The sequence below is a fragment of the Quercus lobata genome, chromosome 5 (genome assembly GCF_001633185.2).
Source record: "Quercus lobata isolate SW786 chromosome 5, ValleyOak3.0 Primary Assembly, whole genome shotgun sequence".
In the NCBI taxonomy this organism is placed as follows: Eukaryota; Viridiplantae; Streptophyta; class Magnoliopsida; order Fagales; family Fagaceae; genus Quercus; species Quercus lobata.
The window spans coordinates 4,745,808-4,771,309 of NC_044908.1; the positions used below are offsets into that span (position 1 = coordinate 4,745,808).

Genomic DNA, 25,502 nt, shown 5'->3' on the forward strand with positions numbered 1-25,502 from the left:
TGTTGCTGGAAAAATCAACAAATTCCAATCAAGTTTGGAACGGTGTAGTAAACAGAATTTTGGTAATATTACAAGACAATTGGTGGAGAAGAAAAAACAATTGAAATAGGCAGAGAGGGTGGCGGCTCAGGCAAATTTTTTTGATTAGATACAACAACTGAAACATGAAATAAATGGGTTGTTGGTGGCGGAAGAAAAAATTTGGCATCAAAGGTCTCAATCTCATTGGATCAAATCCGGGGACAAAAATACTAGCTACTTTCACAGTAGTGCTTCTCACAAATTTCGCCACAATAATATCCATGGTCTTCGAAATGCAAATGGAGAGATGTGTACTGGGGATGACAATGTAGCAGCCCTATTGGTGGATTATTATACAGGTCTATTCACCATAGCAAACCCATGTAGCATTAAATCAGTCTTACAGCATGTTCCTCAAACTGTTACTGAAGAGATGAACACCCTCCTTGGCCGTGAGTTTACAAGGGAAGAGGTACACACAGCTCTATCTCAAATGGCTCCATTAAAAGCCCCAGGTCCTGATGGGATGCCCCCAATAATTTTCCAACACTATTGGGAGGATATTGGAAGTGATGTAGCTGCTACAATACTCTCATGCTTCAATTCGGCCCACATCCTAGTAGGTATAAATCACACCTACCTCACTTTTATTCCAAAAGTGAAAAGTACTGAGCATGTAACTGAATTTCGACCTATAGCCTTGTGTAATATTGTGTATGAGCTTATTTCAAAGGTCTTAGCTAATTGCCTAAAAGTCATTTTACCTAATATTATATCTGAATCTCAAAGTGTTTTTCAATCTGACAAAGCAATTTTTGATAATATATTAGTTGCTTTTGAGACATTGCACCACATGAAAACAAAGAAATCAGGGAAAATTGGCTCTATGGCACTCAAACTTGACATGAGCAAGGCTTTCGATAGAGTGGAATGGACTTTTCTTCTACAACTGATGGAAAAGATGGGCTTTAATGGAAGATGGGTGAATTTGATTTCTGAATGTATCAGCACTGTTACCTATTCCATTCTTGTGAATGGTGAACCAAAAGGAAATATTGTCCCTTCAAGAGGCCTTAGACAAGGTGATTCTTTGTCACCGTATCTTTTCTTGCTGTGCTCAGAAGGCCTAAATGCTCTCATCCAACATGTTGTGAATGAAGACAAAATTAGGGGATACTCCCTCTGCCAGTATGGTCCAAAAATCTCCCATTTATTTTTTGCTGATGATAGCCTGCTGTTTTGTCGTGCTTAGATAAGTGATATCCAAGCCATACAAGAAATTCTAGAATTATATGAGAAAGCTTCAGGGTAGCGTATCAACAAGGAAAAGACCACTCTTTTCTTCAGCAAAACTGTATCCATGGAGTTGAAAATTGACATAAAAAATTTCCTTGGGGTATTAGAGATCAAGAAATATGAAAAATATTTAGGCCTTCCAGCGATGGTGGGTAGAAATAGAAATGCTAGCCTAAATTTCATCAAGGAAAGGGTGTGGGGAAAAGTCCAAGGGTGGAAGGAGAAAATGTTGTCACAAGCCAGCAAAGAAGTTCTCCTTAAAGTCATAGTGCAAGCAATCCCCACCTTTGCAATGAGTTGCTTTTGCTTGTCGGTTGGTCTATGTAGAGACATTGAAATGATGATCCGTAAATTTTGGTGGGGGTAAAGGGGTGACTGGAGAAATCAGGAGACATTATGCAAGCCAAAGGTTGATGGAGGCATGGGTTTCAAAGATCTTTGCAAGTTCAACGAAGCCATGTTAGCCAAGCAAGTGTGGAGGCTAGTGCATGATAAAACTTCTTTTTTTTACAACGTGTTCAAAGCAAAATACTTCCCAAATTGCAGTGTTTTTGAGGCAAAGGCTAAATCTGGTTCACTCTCTTGGAGAAGTATTTTATATGCTAGAAAACTCATTTTAATGGGTGCCAAATGGAGAGTAGGTGATGACACTCAAATCAAGATCTACGGAGCAAACTGGCTGCCAGGAGAGACATAAGGCCATGTGGTGTCACCCCCTGTACCTGCACTTAGCTCAACAATTGTATCAGCTCTAATTGATTCACTCATGTATGGTTGGAATTCTCATACTATTGACAACACTTTCTTGCCTTTTGAAGCTCAGCAAATCAAGTCCATTCCACTAGGAATCATCAAGCAACCTAATCTTTTGTATTGGCCATGGAGTAGGGATAGATCCTATTCAGTTAGCATAGGGTATCAACGACTGTGTGCAGAAGAACAAAAAAATTCGGCCTCACCTTCAAACCTTGACAAAACTCATGAGTTCTGGAAAAAATTGTGGAAGGCTGGTGTACCAGGAAAACTTAAGCACTTCTTATGGAAAGCGTGCTCAAATGCATTGCCCACAAAGGTCAACTTGCTACGGAGAAAAATCATTGCAGAAAGCTCCTGTCCACATTGCACAAACTAGGCCAAAATAGTTCTTCATGCTCTCTAGGAATGCGACTCGGTCCGGCTGGTTTGGGAGGTAGATTTCAGATGGGTGGATCGCCAAAAATGAGCCGTGGGATCCTTTCAAAATCTGGTGGAACTGATCCTCGATAAACCCCAGCAATTAAAGCTCTTCACCACCATTGCGTGGCACCTCTGGACAAGGGGAAACAAATTTAGGAAACCATGTTGTTTTGAAGGCTAAGAGGTTCCTGTCTCTCTATCAACAGCTGAGCAGCAAGTCTCCAAGGCAGCAAGCACGTCCAAAGGCAGTAAAGTGGACACCACCAGATCAACATAGCTTCAAACCAAATTTTGATGGAGCTTTATTCTTAGACACGGGTGAGGCAAGCTTGGGTGTAGTGATACAAGATCATGTAGGGGAAATCATTGTAGCACTTTCTAAAAAAATTCCACAACCACCTTCAGTTACATGCTTGGAACTACTTGTAGCTAGGCGGGTTACTATTTTTGTCCACAAAGTAGGTCTTCAAGGTTCCATAATGGAAGGAGACTCGAAAACAGTCATCAATTCCCTTTGAAAAGGTGATATATTTCAATCTGCTTATGGTCATCTCATTAAGGATACTTTATCCTATGTACACTCCTTAAGGAGTTTTAGTTTCTCTCATTCCTATAGACAAGGAAATTCTGTTATTGATGCTTTAGCAAAGAATGCTAGGTTTTGTTCGGGTTTAACAGTCTGGATGGAGCATGTTCCACCAGACATTAATGTTCTTGTATTGGCTGATAAGCCTTCTTCTTAATTTAATAAAACAGAGTGAAGCGGATTCTCAAAAAAAAAAAAAAAAAGGTTCCGCAATTCCGCTAGACTTATCTTTTATTATTCTTAAATATTCTTCTTTACTTGGAACTTGCATTGGGAAAATTAATGACTAATGTTTTTGAGAACAATTACATGATATTCCTTCCTCATAAGTAAATAATAAATTTCATCATAAATTTTATTACTAAGACCTAATATTAGGTGAGATGATATTGAAATTATATATAAAACTAATGCTATTTTACTTTTTATTTATTTTTAGTTTATAATATTGTGACATATAAACTTTTTTTTTATACAAGATAGAAATTATATTCCAACCTAATTTAAGTGTATATGTGTGTAAAGCTCCCTCTTGGAGATTGAACTCTGATCCTTGCTACCTCCACACCCTATAAGCACTTATACTTATGGAGCGACCATCACACTAATGGCCTGTTTGGATGGAGGGGGAAAGGATGGAGAGTAGAGGGGAGTAGAGTAGAGTTGACTAAAAATAAGCTAATTTTGTGCTAAATCTACTCTACTCTACTCCCCCTCGATTCAAATGGACCATAAGGGTGTGCGGTGGTGCATATAAACTTTTGAAACCTCACAATTTTACTCTTCATTATTCTTTTTTGTGTGTGTATCAGTGGCGGAGCCAAGATTTTAGGTTAGGGGAGGCAAGATCAAAAGAGAGTAAAATTAATTCGAAAAAATATTAATTGATATTAATAAAAAAAATAAACAACTATATGCAAATGTAATTGTCATATACAATTAAAATTTGGGTTTGTAAAAAAAACTTGGGTTTGAGATTGAAAAATGCTGGTGAGGAAAGAAAAAATTGTTGTATGTAACAGAGATGCTATGAGTAGTTCTAGACCATAAATTATTTCATAATGTTTTTGACAAAATTTTGATATGGCAGACTGTGAGTGATTAACAAATACTAACACATAATTAAACTCAAAAAAAAATTTCAACAATCACACTCTGCCACGAAACAATTGTGATAAAAAAATTGTGAAAAATTTTGTGGTCAATTTTTTTGAGGTGCTATAATGACCAGTGAGTGAGAGTAGTTTTTCTTTTCTTTTCTTTTTTCATAATTCTATTCAACAAAATAGTGGTGGAGAAGTATGTTGTACAAGTGGTTTTATTTTATTATAATATTATTATAAGGTGGGATCCATTACTTTTTTAAAAAGAGTTGCCTGGTGTGTGTGTATATATATTATATTTAAATTATGTTTATATTTAAACAATTCATTACAATCTTGGTATTTAATTGTAATAAATGTATAATCTAGAATATATAGTTCCATACAAACACAATTATAATAAATATCTATAATAACAATAATAATTATTGAAATTCATATTTAGAAAAAAGGGAGGGGGGGGGAATCTAAAAATTTCATCAATGATAAATATTATAAATAAATAAATAATGATATTTAATTTATCTTTATTTTTTTCATACTTTTCACTATTGTAGTGAATATAGATACTCCATTTATATCATCATACAACTTAATTAAAACTAGTAATAAACTAGCCATAGACCTACTCGACACGCGGAAAATTTTGATGATTTTTTCTTTTTTGGGAAAATTAGTTTTTACTATCATAAATTATGCACCAGATTATACTTTGCACCCTAAACTATCACACTCATCACACTTTGCACCTCGGTGTTATTTTTGTTGCTATGTTTAACGAAATCCTATTGCACGTGATAAGCACATGTTTCTTGCTTAAGATGGGACAAACTTAAAAGACTAAAAAACTCTTCTTCAAAATCAATTAAACAAAACCCTAAACACCCTTTTAGAAATGTTGAAAATATTCTGCATTAAAGGTAGAACAGAAACAAGAAAAGACATACTCCACTATGTACACGTTATTGGCATCCTCACATGTTTGAAATTTGAATCAACATAATTCAGCTATGTCATTATTACCAACAATTAACTCCATTCTCAGAGCTGAACGACGTTTGTGACCTAGAGTTTGCACTTGCACTACTATGTGATTGGGAAATCATTAAATAATTGGGGACTTAGGGATTTCGTTACAATGGTGGATTGGTGTTTCAATTTGGGGATAAATTTTGGGTTTCAGTTTTTTTTTGGGTGAAAAGTGAGAGGGTGAGAGACAAGAATCTAAATTTGGGTTTGGGCAGTGGGTACGCATGCGAGACACAAAGAAAGATGTGGAAAAAATCGAGTATTTTTTTTAATTGATTTTGAAGCAAGGTGTTTCAGTCTTTTAAGCTTGTTCCACCTAAGTAAGAAGCATATACTTGTCATGTGTAGTAGGATTCCGTTAAACATAACAGCAAAAATAACACCGGGGGGCAAAATGTGATAAGTGTGATAGTTTAGGGTGCAAAATACGGTAGATGAGACTTATATAAGTGTTAGTTCCAAATTCCAAAATTTCTTAAAATGATGTGATTATTTACTAACAAAATATATATAGTTGATATAATGTATTAGATTTTCTAAATTAAGCTATCTATATTTGTTATTTGAAAAAAGTGTTTTAAACTTTGCAAGTGTTCTTTTCTTTCTCTATTTTTAAGGAAACATAATGTATTTTACATTCAACTATTATATAAGGCAAGATATTTTGTAAATAATTTAATTTGTAGTTAAATTTATTTTTAGTGCTCCTTACAAACAATTCATCTTCTATACATCTTGGATGACCTAAAGAGGAAGTAGACATAAATAAATCAATCACTTATATTAAAAAAAAAAAGAAAAAAGAAAAAAGAATAATACATGACTTTAATAACATAATAAAACAATATAATTTTATCAAGAACCTATCAATATTACATTATTACGCTGAAAATGTGACATAATTGTCAATGAAACAACTCTCCTTAATTCTACAACAACATCTTCTCCCAAAGCATCCCGAAGTAGACTAAATGGACCAAAATAGAGTGAAATGAAACAAAACATTACACTTATGTGACTCAATAAGAGTGTAGTAATAATAAATGTTATAATTTAGTTTTTAGACATTATATATAGATAATTTTAGTGTCATGAAAGAATATAGGGAACAAATTTATTGAGTTAAATTAACATATAAAATAAGTATTTTTCTAGCATTATTATTTATTTATTTTTTTACTTAAAACCTTATTATATTTAGCTTGCCTCCTAGAAAAAATTTCTATCCCCACAACTGGTGTGGAGTACCCAAATTGAGTAGGAGGTTCTGGGGAACTCATAGCCATTTTTTTTAAGAGGATTATGATTTATGACCAGGGAAAGCTGTTAGTCTACTAGTGTGAGCCACCTTCAAGTCTAAAGAGAACTCCAACGTTAGCAACAAGTAAGATAACTAATTAGAGTTATGTTAATCGCCGAGTAGGCATATGTTAAAAATGAATAAATATTCAATTATGGTGTGTAATGCATACTTTTTAAAAGATAAAATACTTGTGAATGATTTCAACCAAAAAAAAAAGTGATTTATTGACTTATATGTACGAATTTATTGTGGTTGTATGTAGTTTTTTGAACATGTGTACAATTTGAATATATTTTTGAAATATATATATATATATATATATAATTATTCAATAAAGCTGTAAATTATTTTTTGAAAAATGTATTACTAATTAATGTGTCTTTTACATTTACAAAAATATTAACGGATACCCTAAGGGTATTAGTTTATAATACATTTTTAAATATTTTTTTATGAGAAAAGAAAAAAAAATGGAAAAGAAAAATTTTTAATTTTTTCATAAAAGTTTTTTAAAATGACTTGTTAACAAATTCCCTAAAATATCAAGACTCTCTTCATGGAAAAGTTTAGGATTACACAATTTTTCTTAACTTCTTGCTATCATTGTGACATAATAAAATTTGATTAGTGAAGAAAAAATAGTGAACATATGTGTAAGTGATGATTAAACACTCACAATTTACTATCACAGAATCGGCAAAATCATCGTGGAATAAGTCGTGATTCTCCAACTACTCTACATTCATTAGCAACAAGTAAAACCAATTTGATTATCCCAGTTATGCAGACACACGTTACATTTGTCAGACTTTCCATTCCCAAAATTAAGTATTAATATTTTAATCTAAGTAAGACACTTGAGTTGCATAGATTTCCTAAAGTCCCTGCACCGGATAGACCAGCCAGCATTACGACAAAAAAGGTTCAGTTTACTAAGGAAAAAGAAAAACAATGCAAAGTATAAGACAACTCATCCATAGAAAACAATGCAAGTCAACCTCGTATCCTTACTTTAGTTGGAGTCTTGGAGAGAGCTCCCCACCCTCCCTCGTTAACAACTAGTACGATTACTAATTAATATGTGCCATTTCACACATTGGCCTCTTAATAATATACTTCAAAGAGTAAATTTTATAGTAAGCCAGAAAATGAATAAAGCAATCTTATTTTCTTTGCATTTTTCTCTCTTTACCCTCTAATTCCACGTTTAAACTTTGGTACATTTGCAAATTTTTAGCAGTTTGATCTTCACAAATAGGAAGAAAACCATGCAGATCATCCCCCCAAGTGTGAGTAAATTGTGGAGCCTACTGGAGATCCGTGCTCTCGTTTTGTTTAGCCTTGGACTCCAAAGCATCCTCATCTTTACTGGCAACATGAGGAAGAATTCAGCTAGTAAGAAGCTCAGCACTCTTCTATGGCTGACCTACTTGTCAGCAGAGTGGGCTGTGACAGTGTCGCTTAGTGTGCTTTCCAACAATGCAGGAAAGTCTGTGAATCCAGACCTTGTAATTACAGCATTCTGGGCTCCATTTCTTCTCTTGCACCTTGGAGGCCCAGACACCATTACTGCATACTCCTTGGAAGACAACGAGTTGTGGCGCAGGCATGCACTAACGCTAGTCACCCAAGTGACTACAACTGTCTATGTCGTACTTAGGTGCTGGACCAGTACTCCATTAAATTTTCTTGCTATTCCAATCTTTGTTGCTGGGATAATCAAGTCTGGAGAGAGGATATGGGTTCTGAGGTATGCGAGCAGCGAACACTTCAGAGAGTCCATGACGCATCCAAGTTATCGCATGTCAAAGAAGTCTCCCAGCTATGTGTTAGGTTTGCAATTCAACGTGCCTGTTAACGATCCTTTTGAAAATGCAGACATTTTACAGAACGCCTACAATTTCTTCAAAATTTTCAAGCAGTTGTTGGCAGATGTCATCGTTAACTTCCATGATATTGAGAACAGCCGAATCATCATCAAGAATGTATCATCAGAAGACACTTTCAAAATGATTGAAATCGAGCTTGGATTCATCTATGATGTGTTCCACTCAAAAGCAGTCGTGCTTTATTCATTTGTGATGGATGGCTTCTCTGGTTGCTTCACTCTTTGCTGCATCAGTCTCCGTTGCATCAATTTCTTATCAATTAGTTCTGTATCCATGGCCTTCTTGATCACCGAAAAGCATGATTACTCAAGAGTGTCCGTGATTATCACTTATGTATTGCTAACAGGAGCAATCATCCTTGAGCTCTACGCACTTATATTACAACTATGCTCTGACTGGACAATGCTATGGCTGAGTAGGCGTAATCTCTTACATAAGGGCATTTTGTCATTTCTACTTACTAAAAAGAAGAGGTGGTGTAATACCATGCAACAGTACAACATAATAAGCATTAGCCTTCAAGATATTCCTGCCAAGAGAAGTTTTATCATGAAGGTCTCATCCTTTCTTTGGAAATGTATCCAGAAGGTCTTATGCATTCATGGATTATTGGAGAAGCATCGGCACAGGTCATCGAAAAAAGTTCTTCCAGTACACTTGAAACAAGTGATCCTCGACCAGCTTCAACACAAATTAGAATCAGCTATGTATGATGGGAAGAAATTATGTGCTTACAGGGGTGACTGGGTGTTTCAAAATGCAAAATCTCTTGATAATATCGGTAGAGGAGATAGAGACACAATCAAAGGTGCAATTGAGGTAGAATTTGATGAAAGCATTCTGCTCTGGCATATTGCAACAAATCTGTGTTTCTATTCTAATGATCAGGAGCAAGACTTGGATGATTGTAAAGATTACCGTGATACTAGCAATCTGTTATCCAACTATATGCTGTATCTTCTTGTATTTTGCCCCCTCATGCTGCCCAATGGGATTGGACATATCAGGTTTCATGGCACACGAGCTGAGGCCATTGAATTTTTCTACAATTTAAATGAGGATATTGCTGGCAGAACTTTAGGTTGCAAAGAAGAAATTGCTTGTAAAAAATTACTCAATGTCAAAAATATTCCTCCAACAAGGGAGCAACAAGAAAAAAAAAAGTTATTGCTTCCCAATGCACATAAACTTGCTCATTCCTTGCTATGTATTGAAAACAAGTGGGAGTTTATTTGTCATGTGTGGATTGAAATGCTGGGTTATGCTGCTAGTCATTGTCAATGGAATCAACATGCTCAACAGCTCACCCAAGGTGGAGAGCTCCTAACTCATGTGTGGCTTCTTATGGCACATCTTGGTATTACTGAACAGTTTAAATTTCAGGCAGGAAAGAGCTAAGTTGACTGTGAAGTGAAGTTGTGAACTGAAATTTGCCTCCAATAAAGGAAAGTAGAAATAAATTTAAGTTTGAGAGTACTTGTTTGCAGTGTAAAATTATTATTTTGGTTTCTAACATTTACACTGTATTAATTTAGTCTCTAACATTTCAACTTTTTGGTATTATTTATTAAAATAGTTCGTATTATTAAGTGGTAGATGAAAAATATTAATATGGTTAATGGATATTTTAAAATATTATTATTGGATACCACGTGAGCCATGTCTTTTTTTATTAAAAAAATAAATGCAGCCTACTAAATACAGCCTGAAACTGTGTGTATGCATGTGAGACTAGACATGACAAAATTGAACCCAATAACCCAACCCAAATAGCCAAACCAATAGAAATTACCTTATTTGAACCTGAGTCTTTTTACCCAAGGTAAAAATGGGTTGAATCATGACTTGATAATTTTTTTTTTTCAGCTCAGGTTAAGTCAATCCGATTTGCCTATGATTCTTTTCAAGGTTCCTCTAATATTGCTTGCTTGGGCTATTGAGAGATTGGTTTCCTCTATTCCCAATTGGGTTCCACTCGTTGCTGTCTGGGCAACTCTACAGGTAACTTCTTTATAGTTTCCCTTTTGTTTTGGTGGTTCTATTATTGAAAAATTATTACTTTGAGTTTGGGTGTTGTTGGGTTTAAGTGAACTTGATTTTATTGTTATGTTAGTCTTTTGTGAAGCTCTTTATTCATGCTTGTGCCGTGTAATTATTGCATACTAATTAATTATGAGGAAAGAAACTTGTTTGATCTGTGATGTTTGTTAGAAGTATTGATTAAAATAATTAAATTACAATAAAACATTTTCATCTTATTATAAGATTTTTGAATTTTTCTTTGGTATATATATATATATATATATGATGACATCTTAATAACATATAATATTACATATTATATATTTTAAATAAACACAAATTAAAACTCTTTAATTATTAAATTATATGACCACCGTACAACCTTAGTGCAAGGGTAATGATCAAAGTTCAAATCTTTAAGAAAGAGTTTCATACATATATACACTTAGATAGAATTTCTATCTAGTAAAAAAAGTTATTTAAATTATATGAGGCAATAACTATTTTTTTTTTTTTTTGGTTATTTTTCTCTCTTTTCTTTTTAATATAAGTTAGTAAAGGTAGGAATATTATAAACATCTTCTCGTTCATTTTAATTTCTTGCCTGTTATTTTGCTTGAAAAGATAGCCAAAATAGGAAAACAGACCTGATACGTTAGTTTATTATTGAATTGAAATATAATAAATTAAATATCTATATACTTACGACCCTGAATCACATGCCTTATCTGGCCTCTAGAACCCGCATTTTCTTCGAAGAAGTATACTCAATACAGAGGAAGTATACTCAATACCAAAGTACCATGATTGCACATGTTAGGTTTGACACTAGCTAATCCATTAGATTGGCACCAACATAATTTGTTTGATAGGAAATGGAGCTTTGCTGAAGGTTGATTGATAAGTCATGGGTACTCTTTAAACACTCCCTAGGTTGTGTTCAGAATTTACAATATAATAAACCTATATACATCATAAGAAAGATTGATGATGTCATCAATCTTACCTTTGGTCCATGGGAGTAGAGAACTCGGAATAAAAAAACATTAGACACTGTTGCATTCCAGGGGAGGGTTTCATATATTTTTGAAGTTGACTCTATGTCAACCTACATATTTAAAAAAAGAAATGGCCATTTGTGCACCTACTTTTTAAAAAAAGTGAGTTAAGTTAGTTAGCAAATTAGTTTTTGACTTAGACTAACAAATGGAAGTTGACAAACTACTGATCTTAATTTTCCAAAATCTGTATGTTCTCACTTACTTCTAAATCATTATTGGGGCTATGGGTTAAGGACTCTGGAACAATGGTTTTCCAAATAAATTTGTGTTGCTTCTCTTCCTAGTCAAGCACAGCAGTAAAAATTATTCATAGCAATCACAAAAGCATTGACTTTAGTAATATTCACAAAAGATTTGGACTAAATCTTCTGATTTAGTGTTATTCAATTCCAAACCCATTGACTTTTCAGGTATAAATTCTTGTCCACCAACTGCCTGCTTGTCCTAATATGGTCTACTCCTATAATGAGGACAGTCACTCCACGATCACTGTCTTTGCACTTTAGAATTTAAACAATCAAAAAAGCATGAAATATTACATCTTTGTCCATCTTATGATCAAAGAATTTGATCACTGTTACCATTAACAGTGATCAGTCAGAATAGCACTTGACAGCAAAAAAATAAAATTCAGGAATAGGTTCTCAGATTTTGGGTACTCTTTTGTTTTGTTATGTACCAAAGTCCACACATTCAGTAGTAATAGCGAATCAAGTTTGAAAATTCAAACATAATGCATAACAAAGGAATCAGATAAACATTACATGAATATTCCAATCTATGTAATACAATCTGTCCATGCATGTACACAAACAGGAGAGAGAGGGGGGAAGAGCAAGAGTGTGTGTGTAATGACTAGAAACTCTACAAGCCTGGCATATTTTAATAAATCATATGTATCAGAACCTAAGAAGCACAGACACGAACGCCAACACAGAAAAGTAAGATATGGTCCCAGTTGTTCTTGAAAATTAGGACACAGCATGATGGGGATACAACAATTAATTAATAAATAAATATATAGGCATATTTTATGTTTATTTTAAGTTGTATCTAAAATCAAAGAATTTTATTTTTTTTATTTTTTTTTTGCGTAAAAAAATATCGCTTTCCTCATGCAGGAGTGTCCCAACATGTTTGGCAGGGACATATGCCGATTTGGAGTGCCCATGCTTCTTAGATCAGAACTCCATAATAGTTCACAAAGTGATAAACCAAAATACCATGTATAGAAACGGGGCTTTTCATATAATAAACAAAAGCCAAAAGTTTTACAAGAATAACCATTTAAAATAATCTCTCTTTGAAACATTGGCTTTACTAAAAATTTTTGACAAAAATTATCATACTAGCAAAAAAAATAGAAAAAACCACAGATAAACAACATAAGCTAATTGGCCATTGCCTAATTGGCCTAGTGGAAGGGGCTGGCACTGAGAGCAGCCCCCAAATCCTCAAGTTTTCTCCCTTTCTTGTCCTCCAAATCTAAAATCCTACGCTTTTTCTACACAATTAACGCCATCTGTTCACAACTTGCTGTCCAAATCTGTCAGCTCAGATTTGGATCCTTTCCCATTTTTCCTAGCTACATCATTTAATGAAATTAGTCATCAAACTAAAGTTAACACAACAGTTTTTCTTTGTTTAAAGATAAAGAAAATTTATTCAAAACAGAGGAACCTCTTGTACACAGGACTTGCACCCAAAGCTTACCTAAAATAAGTAATAAATAATTTTAAGTTGAAATTAAACTTCATAATAGATCTGAGGGAAAAAGAAGATGAGAAAATATCTCCAAAAAACAAAAAATACACATCTAATGAAGCAGAATCCTCTCCCATCTTAGACCATTCAAACTTGTCACTCGCGATCATGACACAATTAATTGAAAGCTCCAAAATGCTTTTTCTACAACCATGTTTGGATAACAGAAAAGATTGACTTGGTAAACATATATGCATAAGTAAGAAACATTTACCTATAAAAAAAGGGTGGTATTTGCACTGCAACATCACATCTTTCAAATGGACATGAATTCCATTATATATAATCCAAAAAATCAGAATGTTCTATTGCAACACATTCAAAATCATAACTGAATTAATGGTAAAAATAGGTGCACCTGGGATTCAAATTCGTTAAAAGAATAAAACATATTAAAAAAAATCGAGAAAATACCATTTGGGATTAAAACGATTAATGTTTTTTTTGTTAAAAGTCAAATTTTAGGTTGCGAATTTTTGGATGCTATGACTAGTGCCCAAGAAATCAGAATATAAAATTGAATAAAAAATGCACAAATTAAAACAATATTATAAACTTGATAATGAAATATATATTATTACTATTATATAAAATAACGAATTTAATTTATTTTTTTTAAATCTTAAATAAAGTGAGATTAAAGAAAATCATAAAGTAATTAGACTGGTAATTGAGAAAAATGAAATTTGAATTCGGGTATTCTTGTAAATTAATAAATATAATGGGATATTAAGTTCCACCACCTACCGCTACCCCACATGATGGCACAATGCACATTCCAATGTCCCACGACCTACCCCACTAATAGTCATCTCACTTTACCCATTTCAAATACTCAACAGATGCAATCTTTGAGCTTTGAAGAAGCTTCTTTGGAGCACCTTTTCTCTCTAGACTCGGCGTAGCTTGGGGGTGAAAAGCCTTTGCCTTTAGGCAATCTCTTTCCCCGTCTGACGGTGGAAACTAGTGGCTCAGTACGTTATGGACGCTATCACTACAAAGTGCGCAAATATCAAACTCTCAGAGAAGGAGAGGAGCGAAGTGGATCTAGCCCCTCCAGGGGTAGACCAAGGCCTGGTTATTGTTGGGAAATTTTACACCAAATGGAGAGTGAACCTTGAAGCTATTGGACGGGCCCTACGTTCAGTTTGGAGAACAAAACAGGATTTTGAGGTCAGCGACTTGGGAGAGAATAGAGTCTTATTCTCATTCCAAATAAAGGAAGATCTGGACAGGGTCCTTTTGCAAGGGCCATGGTCCTTTGACAAGTACATCCTCCTGCTGCACAAGTTAAAAGTAGGTGAGACAGTATCTTCCTTAACCTTCCATGAAGCCTCCTTCTGGGTTCAGATTCATGGACTGCCAACCTTGAGCCAGACAAGGGAAGCGGGTTTAAGCATTGGAGGAATCTTGGGTAAGGTTGAAAAGGTGGATGTAGGAGAGAATGGTGTGAACCTGGGATGTTTTTTGCGGATTAGAGTAACGTTGGACATTTCTCAACCGTTAATCCGAGGGAGGATGGTGCGCATGGGTGGCTCGGATTCAAGGTGGGTAGAGTTCAAGTATGAACGTCTACCTGTGTTTTGTTATTTATGTGGTAGACTGGACCATGACGAGAAGGAATGCATAGAATGGATACGCAGGGCAGTCCCATTAAAAGCAGAGGATAAGCAATACGGCCCCTGGCTGCGTGCGATTCCAGATAGGTTGCAGAAAACACACATGGTGACCGGACTGCAAGTAGGGGAGAGAGCAAAAACTGGGCAGATGGGGTCAGAGAAGGCGGACGGAGTAAAACAATCTGACAAGCAAGCAGGAACCTCTGTTGAGTGCCGCCAGCCCAAAGGTGATGAGGAGACAAACGGGAAAAGGGATGACGTGGAAAGCCTGTTACTGCAAAATGAGAAATTCAAGAAAAAGCTGACCAAGGAAATGGAAAAATCAATTTTCGAGGAGCAGTTGAGGGAGATTGATGCCGAGATTTTCAGTAAAGCTGACAGGGAAGGTAACGTGCAAATGGCTCCCAAGGTACGGATCTTGGAGTCGGAGAAGATGGTGCCAGCTAACCGAGAGGAAGAGGTGAGGAATAATGGGCCAGTACATGATATGGGAATTGGGCCTCCTTCTAGCGGGCCGCAGGAGGAAATGGGCTCTTCAAAAGATTTGCTTGGGCTTGTTGGAATTAATGTTCCGTTGGACCAAGAGAATGGAAAACAAGGTTTCCATGGTGGGCCGAAGTTACCAGTTGTAAAGGAGGATGGGATAACTAGAAATACCAAGGGCCCAATCCGGAAAAAGTCTCAAAAACTTGCATGTAAGCCCGGTAAGGAAAATATGGGGAAGAACACGTCCAAGCTGCAGAAGGAAAATGACTTAAGGGAGTTAACTCGAATGGAAACAGAGGAGGTAGAGTTGGGACCAAAACGTAAGTCACGTACTCCCGTAGAAGATATAATGGAGAATGCTGGGGTGGGGAAGAAACCAAAGTTAGAGGAGGAAGTTTCGGCTTTTGACAAATTGTTGGCAAAACAAATGGGATCGGTGGTGGCTGCGGTGCAGCCCCGCCGGGAGCCATAAATGCTATATATTGGAACTGTCGAGAGCTTGGGAACCCTCGGATAGTTGGCTCGCTCCAAAAATTGGTTTTGGAGGAAGATCCCACCTTGGTGTTCCTTATGGAAACCAAGTTTAACGTGGAGGACATGGTGGAGATAAAACGGAAACTGGAAAGAAGCCAAGGCTTAGTCGTCCCTAGTGTTCACAGGAGTGGGGGTTTGGCCTTGTTATGGAAGGAGTCGTTACTAGTGGAAGTGCAAACCTATTCCCCGAGACATATAGACGTGATTATCACAGAGGACACTGGGAAAAAGAAATGGAGGTTCACCGGGTTCTATGGCAACCCGGAAACGCATAAAAGAGAGGAATCATGGTCGCTTTTGGTAAGTTTGAGCACAAGGTGTGATCTCCCTTGGGTTTGTATGGAAGACTTCAACGAGATATGTCACAGGGGAGAAAAGACAGGAGGGGGTGAGAGACCCGAATGGCAAATGTGAGCGTTCCGATCAGCGATAAACAGAAGCAAACTTAGGGACATGGGCTGCGTAGGCCCAGAATTCACTTGGAGTAGGCGGTTAGGGGCTCGGGGTTGGGTCTGTGAGAGACTTGATCGGGCTCTGGTCTCCACAAACTGGGCTGGTTTGTTTCTGGGAGTAAGACTATACAACAGAGCCACTTGCTCTTCAGACCATAACATTCTGATTCTTAAAACCCTCCCTCCTAAAAGTAGAAACAAAAGGCAGCGTTTATTCAGGTTCGAGGCAATGTGGATAAAGAAGGATGATTGTGCGGAAGTAGTGAAAGAGGCTTGGGAGAGAGGTCGAATGCTAGGGGTTCAAAATCAGTTCAGGTTGTGCATGGATGAATGCAGGTCATCTTTGCAAAGCTGGAACAAAACTAACTTTGGCCATGTTGGTCGGAAAATTGCCTCGCTCTCCAAGAAGCTTCAATGGCTGGAATGCTTGCCAGGGGGTGTGACAAACATGGAGGAAATTAATGAAACAAAAGGGGAGCTGATCAGGATGTTCTCGGCTGAGGAAGAGATGTGGAAACAGCAGTCAAGAAACTGCTGGCTGAAGTCAGGGGATAGAAATACGGCCTTCTTCCATGAGAAAGCATCAAAAAGACAGCAACGAAACACCATTACTCGGCTTCTGGATTTGAATGGGCAGTGGCAGGAGGAGGAAGATACCATGGGTAACATGTTTGTTGATTATTTCCAAGAACTCTTCACCTCTTCAAACCCATTAGTTAGTGAAGAATTGCTTAATGCAGTACACCCGAAAGTAACTAACAGTATGAATGAAGTCTTGTTGCAGGATTTTAGGAGTGCCGAGGTGGAGAAAGCCCTCAAGCAAATGCACCCACAGAAGGCGCCAGGTCCTGATGGTGTGCCTCCGTTATTTTTTCAACATTTTTGGCCTACTGTAAATTCTGCTGTTATTAAAACTGTTGTTGACTTTCTTAATCATGGTGTTGCTCCCCCTAAGTTTCATGAAACCCACATTGTACTCATCCCTAAGACAAAAAACCCCTCTAGAGTTACTGATTACCGACCTATAAGTTTATGTAATGTAGCTTATAAACTGGCTTCCAAAGTTGCAGCGAACAGAATGAGGGTTGTGTTAAAAGATATTGTTTGTGAAAACCAAAGTGCATTTGTAGCGGATAGGCTCATCACTAATAATATCCTTGTAGCTCATGAATTAATGAATCATATTCACAGAAAGAGGAAGGGTAGGGTTGGGGAAATGGCTTTGAAGCTAGACATGAGCAAGGCTTACGACCGGGTGGAGTGGAGGTGTTTGGAAACAATTATGGTGAAACTTGGGTTTCATGAGCGGTGGATTGGTATTGTAATGGCGTGTGTGTCCTCGGTCACATATGCGGTTAGACTTAATGGCCAACCTTGCGGCTCAATTACTCCCACCCGTGGCCTTAGACAAGGGGACCTTCTTTCCCCTTTTCTCTTCCTTTTGTGTGCTGAAGGTTTGTCAGCTCTTTTGCATAAGGCGTCGTTGAGGAAGGATTTAAATGGTGTGGCTGCATCGGTTAGGGGGCCAAGAATTTCACACCTTCTCTTTGCGGATGATTGTTTGATTTTCTGCAAAGCATCTTAGAAGGAAGGGGCTGAAGTGCAGAGAATTCTGCAAGTTTATGAGTCTTCCTCGGGGCAGCAATTAAATAGAAGCAAGTCGGCCCTCTTCTTTAGTCGCAATACCCCTACTAGTACACAGGAGCTTATTAAGACCAAATTCGGTGCTCAAGTCATCAAACGTCATGAATCCTATCTTGGCCTTCCGTCTTTGATCAGTAAGTCTATGAGAAACACTTTTGCACAGCTGAAACAAAAATTGGTGTCCAAGCTTGCGGGTTGGAAGGAAAAGTTGCTGTCAAACGCGGGGAAGGAGGTGTTGATAAAGGCAGTCGCTCAGGCAATCCCATTCTATACCATGAGCTGCTTTAAGCTCCCCAACGGACTATGCGAAGAGATGACCGGAATGGTGAGACAATTCTGGTGGGGACAAGTGAAAAACGAAAAGAAGGTGGCGTGGATGAGCTGGGATAGAATGTGTAGACCGAAGGAAGAAGGGGGGCTGGGTTTTAGAGATTTGAAGTCTTTCAATCTGGCTCTTTTAGCTAAACAGGGGTGGAGACTCCAGACAAATTCTACGTCCTTGTTCTCCCGGGTCTACAAGGCGAAATATTTTCCAAACGGGAATTTTGTGGAGGCAGGGGTTGGCAAGAATGCTTCCTACGCCTGGAGGAGTATCTTGGCGGCTCAGCATCTGGTTAAACGTGGCTTAAGGTGGCAGGTGGGAGACGGACGTCACATACGGGTGTGGCAAGACCAGTGGCTCTCTACTAGGAGCACTTATAAGGTGGTTTCTCCGGAAAGGCCTGGGAACCAAATTAGAATGGGTGAGTGAACTTCTGAGAGGGGGGAGCATGGAGTGGGACATAGAGCTAGTTAAGCGGCTCTTCTTGCCCCAGGATGTAGAGGCAATTCTAAGCACCCCCCTTAGTGTTTCGACTGCGGCAGACAGAATGGTATGGGCAGAAGATAAGAAAGGCAGATTTTCTGTGAAGAGTGCCTATAGGCTTGCTAGGGAAACTGAGGCAAAGGATGGGAAGGCTAGTTGCTCGGACCCGACAAAATTGCACGGTGCTTGGAAAGGGGTGTGGAGGATGAACTTGCCAAATAGACTCGAACATTTTACTTGGAAGGCCTGTAACGGTATCCTAGCCACTAAAGAATCCCTGTTTAAAAGAAAGATCACTACCGACGACTTGTGCGAAGCGTGTAGGAGTCAAGTCGAAACTACCCTGCACATGCTCTGTTTCTGTAACCATAGTACAGAGGTCTGGAATTCCTGCAAGCTCTCTCTGCCTTTCAACATCCAAGAGTCGTGGGGCTTCTTGGATACCTTCAGTAGGTTGCGGATTTTCTGGGATACTCAGAAAGAGAAGCTGGAGAGGTGGGTTGCCATTTGTTGGGGCATCTGGAAAAGTCAAAACGAGGTTCGACATGGAGGAGCGAAACATCCAGGGCAGGTTATTGTGAGACACGTTCTGCGTTTGGTGGAGGATTTCCATGCGGCCAATGTGGTGCTGTGCCAGTCGAGAGCATGCACCCAAGACACAACGATCTGGAGGCCTCCTCCGCCAGGTTACTTTAAAGTAAATGTGGACGGGGTGTTATTTGCAAAATCTAATCAATTCGGCGTGGGGGTGATCGTGCGCGACGGGGATGGTAACGTGGTAGCAGCCATGTGCAGGAAGCTAGACTTGCCACTCGGTGTGCTAGAAACAGAAGCAAAGGCCCTAGAGATGGGGGTGGTTTTTGCTGAGGAGGTGGGGCTTAGGGACGTGGTGTTTGAAGCTGACTCGCAGGTGTTAATTAACGCTGTTCATGGCACGGGTGAGGCAGCGTCGTCAGTGCTGAACATTATTCAAGGGGTGCTTCAGAAAGCTCAAGGATTCAGGACTTTTGATTTCCTACATACTAAAAGGCAGGGGAATGCCCCTGCCCATTTGTTAGCTCAACAGGCTCAGAAGGTTGAAAGCCTGGCAGTTTGGCTGGAGGAGTGTCCCAGTCAAGTGGCACATGCGTGTGCAAAAGATGTATCTTTATTTCTAAGTTCAATTTAAGAAGTATGAGTATTTTCCAATCAAAAAAAAAAAAAAAAGAATAAGCTTCTTTGTCCACACGTGATAGCATGACTCATTTCTTCAAAGTGAATAAATTGCGTTAGGAGGTAGCATAAAATGTGTGTCTTACGTCAACCAATTCTAACCCGTCACGTCATCAAATTTATTTTTTTTTTTTTTTTTTTTCAACAAAATCATTAAGCCTTAAGCCTCTCTCCCTCTCTTTCTCTTCTCTTCTCACCTAATCTCTCTCTCTATCTTTGAATCAAACCCACAACCTCTATGGCTGGAGCTTCAAAGCTCAACACAAGCCACCATCACTACTGCCATGGTTAGAGCTTCAAAGTTCAACCAATAATTGCCATTGCGAGCCAGCGCCCTCCCCGCAAAGACACGATCCCATCCCCAGAGCCTTGACTATACTCAGCAAGCAATCTAGCCCCACCGATTAGTCTGACTCCGAGGTGGAGCCCCTTTTCTCCAACACCACCTGAGGATCCGTTGGATTCAGATTCAGTGATAATATCACTGCTTTCTTTCTCAACCTCAAATTCTCGATAGCCTTTATTTAAAATATAAATAGATACGATTATTTTATAATAATTGAATCAACATAACAAACAAAATCAAAAAATTTTAATAATAAGAAAAATCACCTACTAGATTGACCGTGAAATTGGTGCTCTCTCCTTGTATTTTGTTGTTGTTGAAGTTATTCTTGAAAAGAAAACTTTTTAACAATAAATAAAAAAAGGGCGGGACGAATGGTTGTTGAACCGTGGAGTTTCAACCATGGTAGTGGTGTTCATGGGTTGTGTTGAGTTTTGAAGCTCCAGCCATGGAGGTCTTGGGTTTGATTTAGAGATGGAGAGATCGGGTGAGAAGAGAAGAGAAAGAGAGGGAGAGAGCTAGGCTTAAGGCAGTGGTGATGGTGGCTTGTGTTGAGCTTTGAAGCTCCTGCCATGGAGGCTGTGGGTCTGATTCAAAGATGGAGAGATCAGGTGAGGAGAGAAGAGAAGAGAAAGAGAGACAGAGAGGCTTAAGACTTATTGTTTTTGCTGAAAAAAATAATAATAATATTGGCGATGTGGCGGGTCAGGATTGGCTGGCGTAAAACTCACCTTTTACGCCAGCTCCTGACCCAATTTATTCTCATATTAGATTTATGGTTTCAAAAAGTGCTTTTTGGGTTGGGAAAGTGGAAACAAACAAGCACTAATAAAAACTCTAAAACTACTATAATTCTAGGATTTTGCTAATGTGTGCCCTTAGGGCACATAATAACTAACCATTTTTGGGAAAAAAATTCTCAAAAATTAAAAAAGTATTGACAGTTTTTTCAATTTCTAAGAAAATGTTTTCAAAAATAGATGGTTTAGGACACACATTAATTGGACTCATAATTCTAATATAAAACTATGAGTCCCACCTAGTAATGATTTAAAAACAAAAACAACCTACTGCTAATGCTATACGCCTATACAGAATAGGAATCACAACAGCTTAATACTAATAGAACTCTGAAAAAAAAAAAAAAAAAAAAAAAAAAATTGTATATATAACATAGTATAAAGCACGCCTCCCATAAAAAAATAAAAATCTTTTGACACATCTCTTTCAATTTTTACCTTAAAGTTTTTCTTGTATTTTTAAAAACATTTAAGCCATTGAGTCATGGTTAAATATTAATAGGTATATTGTATACTCTTAATGTTCACATTTAAATTTTTTTAAATTAATTTTTTACTTTCAATTTTGTCTTTTAATCTTACCTCTCCGGTTTAAATTTCTGGCTTTGCCACTGGTTTTAATTTATAGTGTCCACTTTTAATGACGTCTTTATCATCAAACCAATACACCAATCAATTTTTGGTATAAGCTAGAATTGAATTTCAGATCTCTTATTCAACTATTAGAAACTTTACTAATTGAACTAATTAGAATCCCCCATTTACATCTTCTAAGTGGCATTTTAAAAATGTTTTTTTTATTTATACGTTGAGCAAATGAAACGTATTTTATGTCATATATATCCAGTCCGAATGTTAGTTTTTACTTATTTATTTATTTATTTTCATTGGAAACTATATTGGAAACTATGCTTGTATTAATGTATGAGTCGAAGAAAATTATAATATACACTGGAAGTCCTGTCTGCAATGTCAACCCATGCAGGTTGGCCTAGCTTATGCAGGCTGCCCAAGGCAGATGGACGATCACCTAAGAAACTCGGAATTTCATCTTAGAAAAAATTAAAGAGAACTTGGAATACATGGTTGATTTCACGATCATGTGAGGGCTGAGCAAAAGAAAATGATGAACTTAAATTAATCATTTGTAGACCGTGTTTCGTGACTTACTTTGAAGTTTGAATACTCGAATATAAAAAGGAATGTGCAGTTGTAACCTAAGAGAAAGAGATACAATGACCTGAGCGAGTGAGAGCCTGAGAGGTTCACGAGTCCAACATTCATGCATGTCATACTCTTATAGTATAAAGTAGTGCAATTTGCATTAAAGTAAGTGTTGGAATTTTTTTTTTTTTTTTTAAATTACTTTTTTGCATATTAGGTGGGAGAAGACAGATTCAAATCTAAATTCTTTATATTAAAAGAAAAATAATGCTATGGAATTATGGACACAATAATTCCATAACAAAATCTAAGTGGCAAGTTATTATTGTTTCTTATTTGAGTTTACTACTTTATCATATAAAGTAATGCAATTTGCTCTAAAGTATGTATATGATTTTTTTTTTTTTTGGTAGTGGGGTGGAAACCATCTTCTTCTTCTTTAAAAATATTTTTTTGCATATTAGGCGGCAGAAGAGATATTCCAATCTAAATTCTTCCCATTAAAAGAAGAATAATGTTATGGAGTCCTAGCCTGGACATAACAATTCCACAACAAAACCTAAATGGCAAGTTACTATTGACATTAATTTTTTTATCTACTATTAGAGCATCTCCAGCAAACTCTTCAAAATTTTGTACTATTTGAAGAGTGAATAATTTCTTTTACCTTTTGACTTCCTACTTTGTCAAATACACTTTCTAACAAACTCTCTATCTTTTATCTATCCTATTTAAATATTATTTCTTCATTCTTTTTTTAATCATTCTTTGTTTATCTTTTCAATCTTCCTTCATTTATTTCTAATGATTATATTTTTTCAAATACCCAACAACCATAATTTTAAAATCTCCCAACGGTAATATTTTTAAATTTTTCCTAATGATATATATATATATATATATATATATATATATATATATAACAAATCTCGTAAAGCACTTGTGGTAACTATATAGTGAATTGTAGGTGTAAGGACGCAATTTTGTAACGAACCATCACAGTGTCGAGTTCGCACGTAAAAAGATCCAGACAATATGATTTGTAAAGCGTGGGTATAAAGAACTAGGTTAACTGTAGTCTCTCTTAAAAAGATTCACTATCAAGTATGTCAAAGGTTCTGCTCTTGCTCTCTTCTTTTTCGTTTATCTCTTTCTCTCCCTCCCTTTTCTGTTTCGATCCCCCTGTCTTCATGTTCTTTTTTAGTTTATATACCCCCCTTTGCGTTCCATCCTTACCGCACACGTGTAGGTTGGGTCCGAAGGACTTCTTTCTGTCCCATCTAACACCTCCTGGAACTTCCTATGGGCAGCTGTAAGGCTGCTTCCTTATTGTTCAGGTATCACCTCCACATTAATGCGGCTAGAGAGTTGGTTGAGAGGTCATTAATGCGGAGGCAGCTGTAGTTATAGATATTTGTCTGCCTTATCTCTTTCATCCTCGGTCAGTTACTCTATCCTTTACGGTAACCTAATTCTGAGGTCTGGTTGCAATAGGACCACATCCTGATCGTCCTCGGACGGATACTGCCGAGGAGTAGGGTGTCCTCGGACGGATACGTATCCTCGGATGGGCCACGGGCCCAACAGTCCTGAATCAATTTTGAACTTTACGGGCCTATTGATCGAACGGTCCCCACAATAACCCCTCAAAATCCTACTTTTCGACTCCTCGGGAGAGAAGGTGGATTTTGACGTCATAAGCCTGTACTTGCATGCATTTTGGGGCATGCCCCTGACGCTTCAGCATCCCGATTTTGGTAGCATTAAATTTTGACAACTCCACTGTCTCCCACGTTCGACGATGAGATCTAAATCAAACGGCAGGGGGCTTTCCTTGTTTTGTGAGCGGGAATTTCACCGCTCACAACCCTCACATGACTATAAAGGCGCTCTCAAATTAAATTTGTACTTTACTTTCAACGGTTACATGGTTCCAGAGCTCATACATTGAACCTGCCTTCTTCCAGTCTTCGCCATTCTCCTGGTGACTTCAAATAATCATACGTTTTCCGAGGCCCTTCCTTTGAATCTGTAAGTCCACTTGAAGTTTTTACCACTTTCGTTTCAAGTCCAAAAATCTTTTCTACTAAGTTTTTTAGGAAAATGGGGAAATAGAAGAATCCATTTCGATGTCTCGTTGAACCCGAGGAGGGTATTAGAAACTTTCGCTCTAAGTACAAGATCCCCCCAACGGTAGGGATGAGGTATGCAGTCCAAGGGGAGTGGGTTGATGCCAGGCAAACTGGGGAAGTAGTCATCCCCATGATCGCCTTTATTGAGGGCGAGATGACCATCCCCATGGGTAGTATTACTAGGAATTACCTCAATTTCTTTAGGCTATCCCCCACCCAGTGTGCTCCCAATATGTTTAGGGTCTTGGGAAGCATAGACGCTCTGAATAAGAGAATGGATCTAAAGCTAACCCATCATGACGTGAATTGGGTGTACAACCTTCACCGCCTAGCTGACCAGGGCTATTATCTCAAGTCGAGATATCCTGAAGTAAGGCTAATTCAGTGCCTCCCCACTTCAAATAAGAACCTAAAAGAGGATTTCCTTATTTTTTCTGGGGAATGGCACGATGGTTTACCTTGTCCGACAGTAGAGGGAACACCAGGTGGGTGCGAAGTTATGGATCTACACTATCTAGCTCGTGAACGCATTTTACTTACTTTCATTATTTTGGTATCCTACATCTTTAACTTTAGAATCAACGATTTTGCAGATAGGCGCTACACGAAGCCCAATCTCAGATTAGTCAATAAGGTGAGCTTAGACAGGTTATTGAAAGCGGAAATATACGTGAACGAGGCTGATGGTCAGCTCCGTGCAGCACATTTAATTCTTGGCTATACCCCCCTTTCTTTTGCCTTTCAGGCGCCGAAGTGCGTGATTAGAGCACGTGATCCTCGGCTTCACCGTATCAGTGTTGCCTACGAAGGGTTTATCGTTCCAGAGGGTATTCCGCTTCCGCAATACACCCCTCGCACAGAGCCTCTTTTCGTGGCCAGCGTCTCGGCGGGACCTTCTTCACCCTTACCTTCCCTCAAGAAAAAGGGAACAAAAAGGGGAAGGAAAAAGGGAAAAGACGAGGAAACCGTCGTAACAGTACCTGAATCCTCGGACGATTTGGGATTTTTGATCAGCCCATAAGCCCCGAGGAAGACCCTGACGAGATGGGGATACAAAG

The 25,502-nt window shown here is 37.7% G+C and overlaps 1 protein-coding gene across 1 annotated transcript; it reads left to right on the forward strand.

The window, feature by feature from the left end:
* The first annotated feature begins 7,782 nt into the window (after positions 1-7,782).
* On the forward strand, positions 7,783-9,801 carry LOC115989836. The gene has a single exon (XM_031113712.1). The coding sequence runs from the start codon at positions 7,783-7,785 to the stop codon at positions 9,799-9,801; it is 2,019 nt and encodes a 672-aa protein (XP_030969572.1).
* The last annotated feature ends 15,701 nt before the right edge of the window (positions 9,802-25,502 follow it).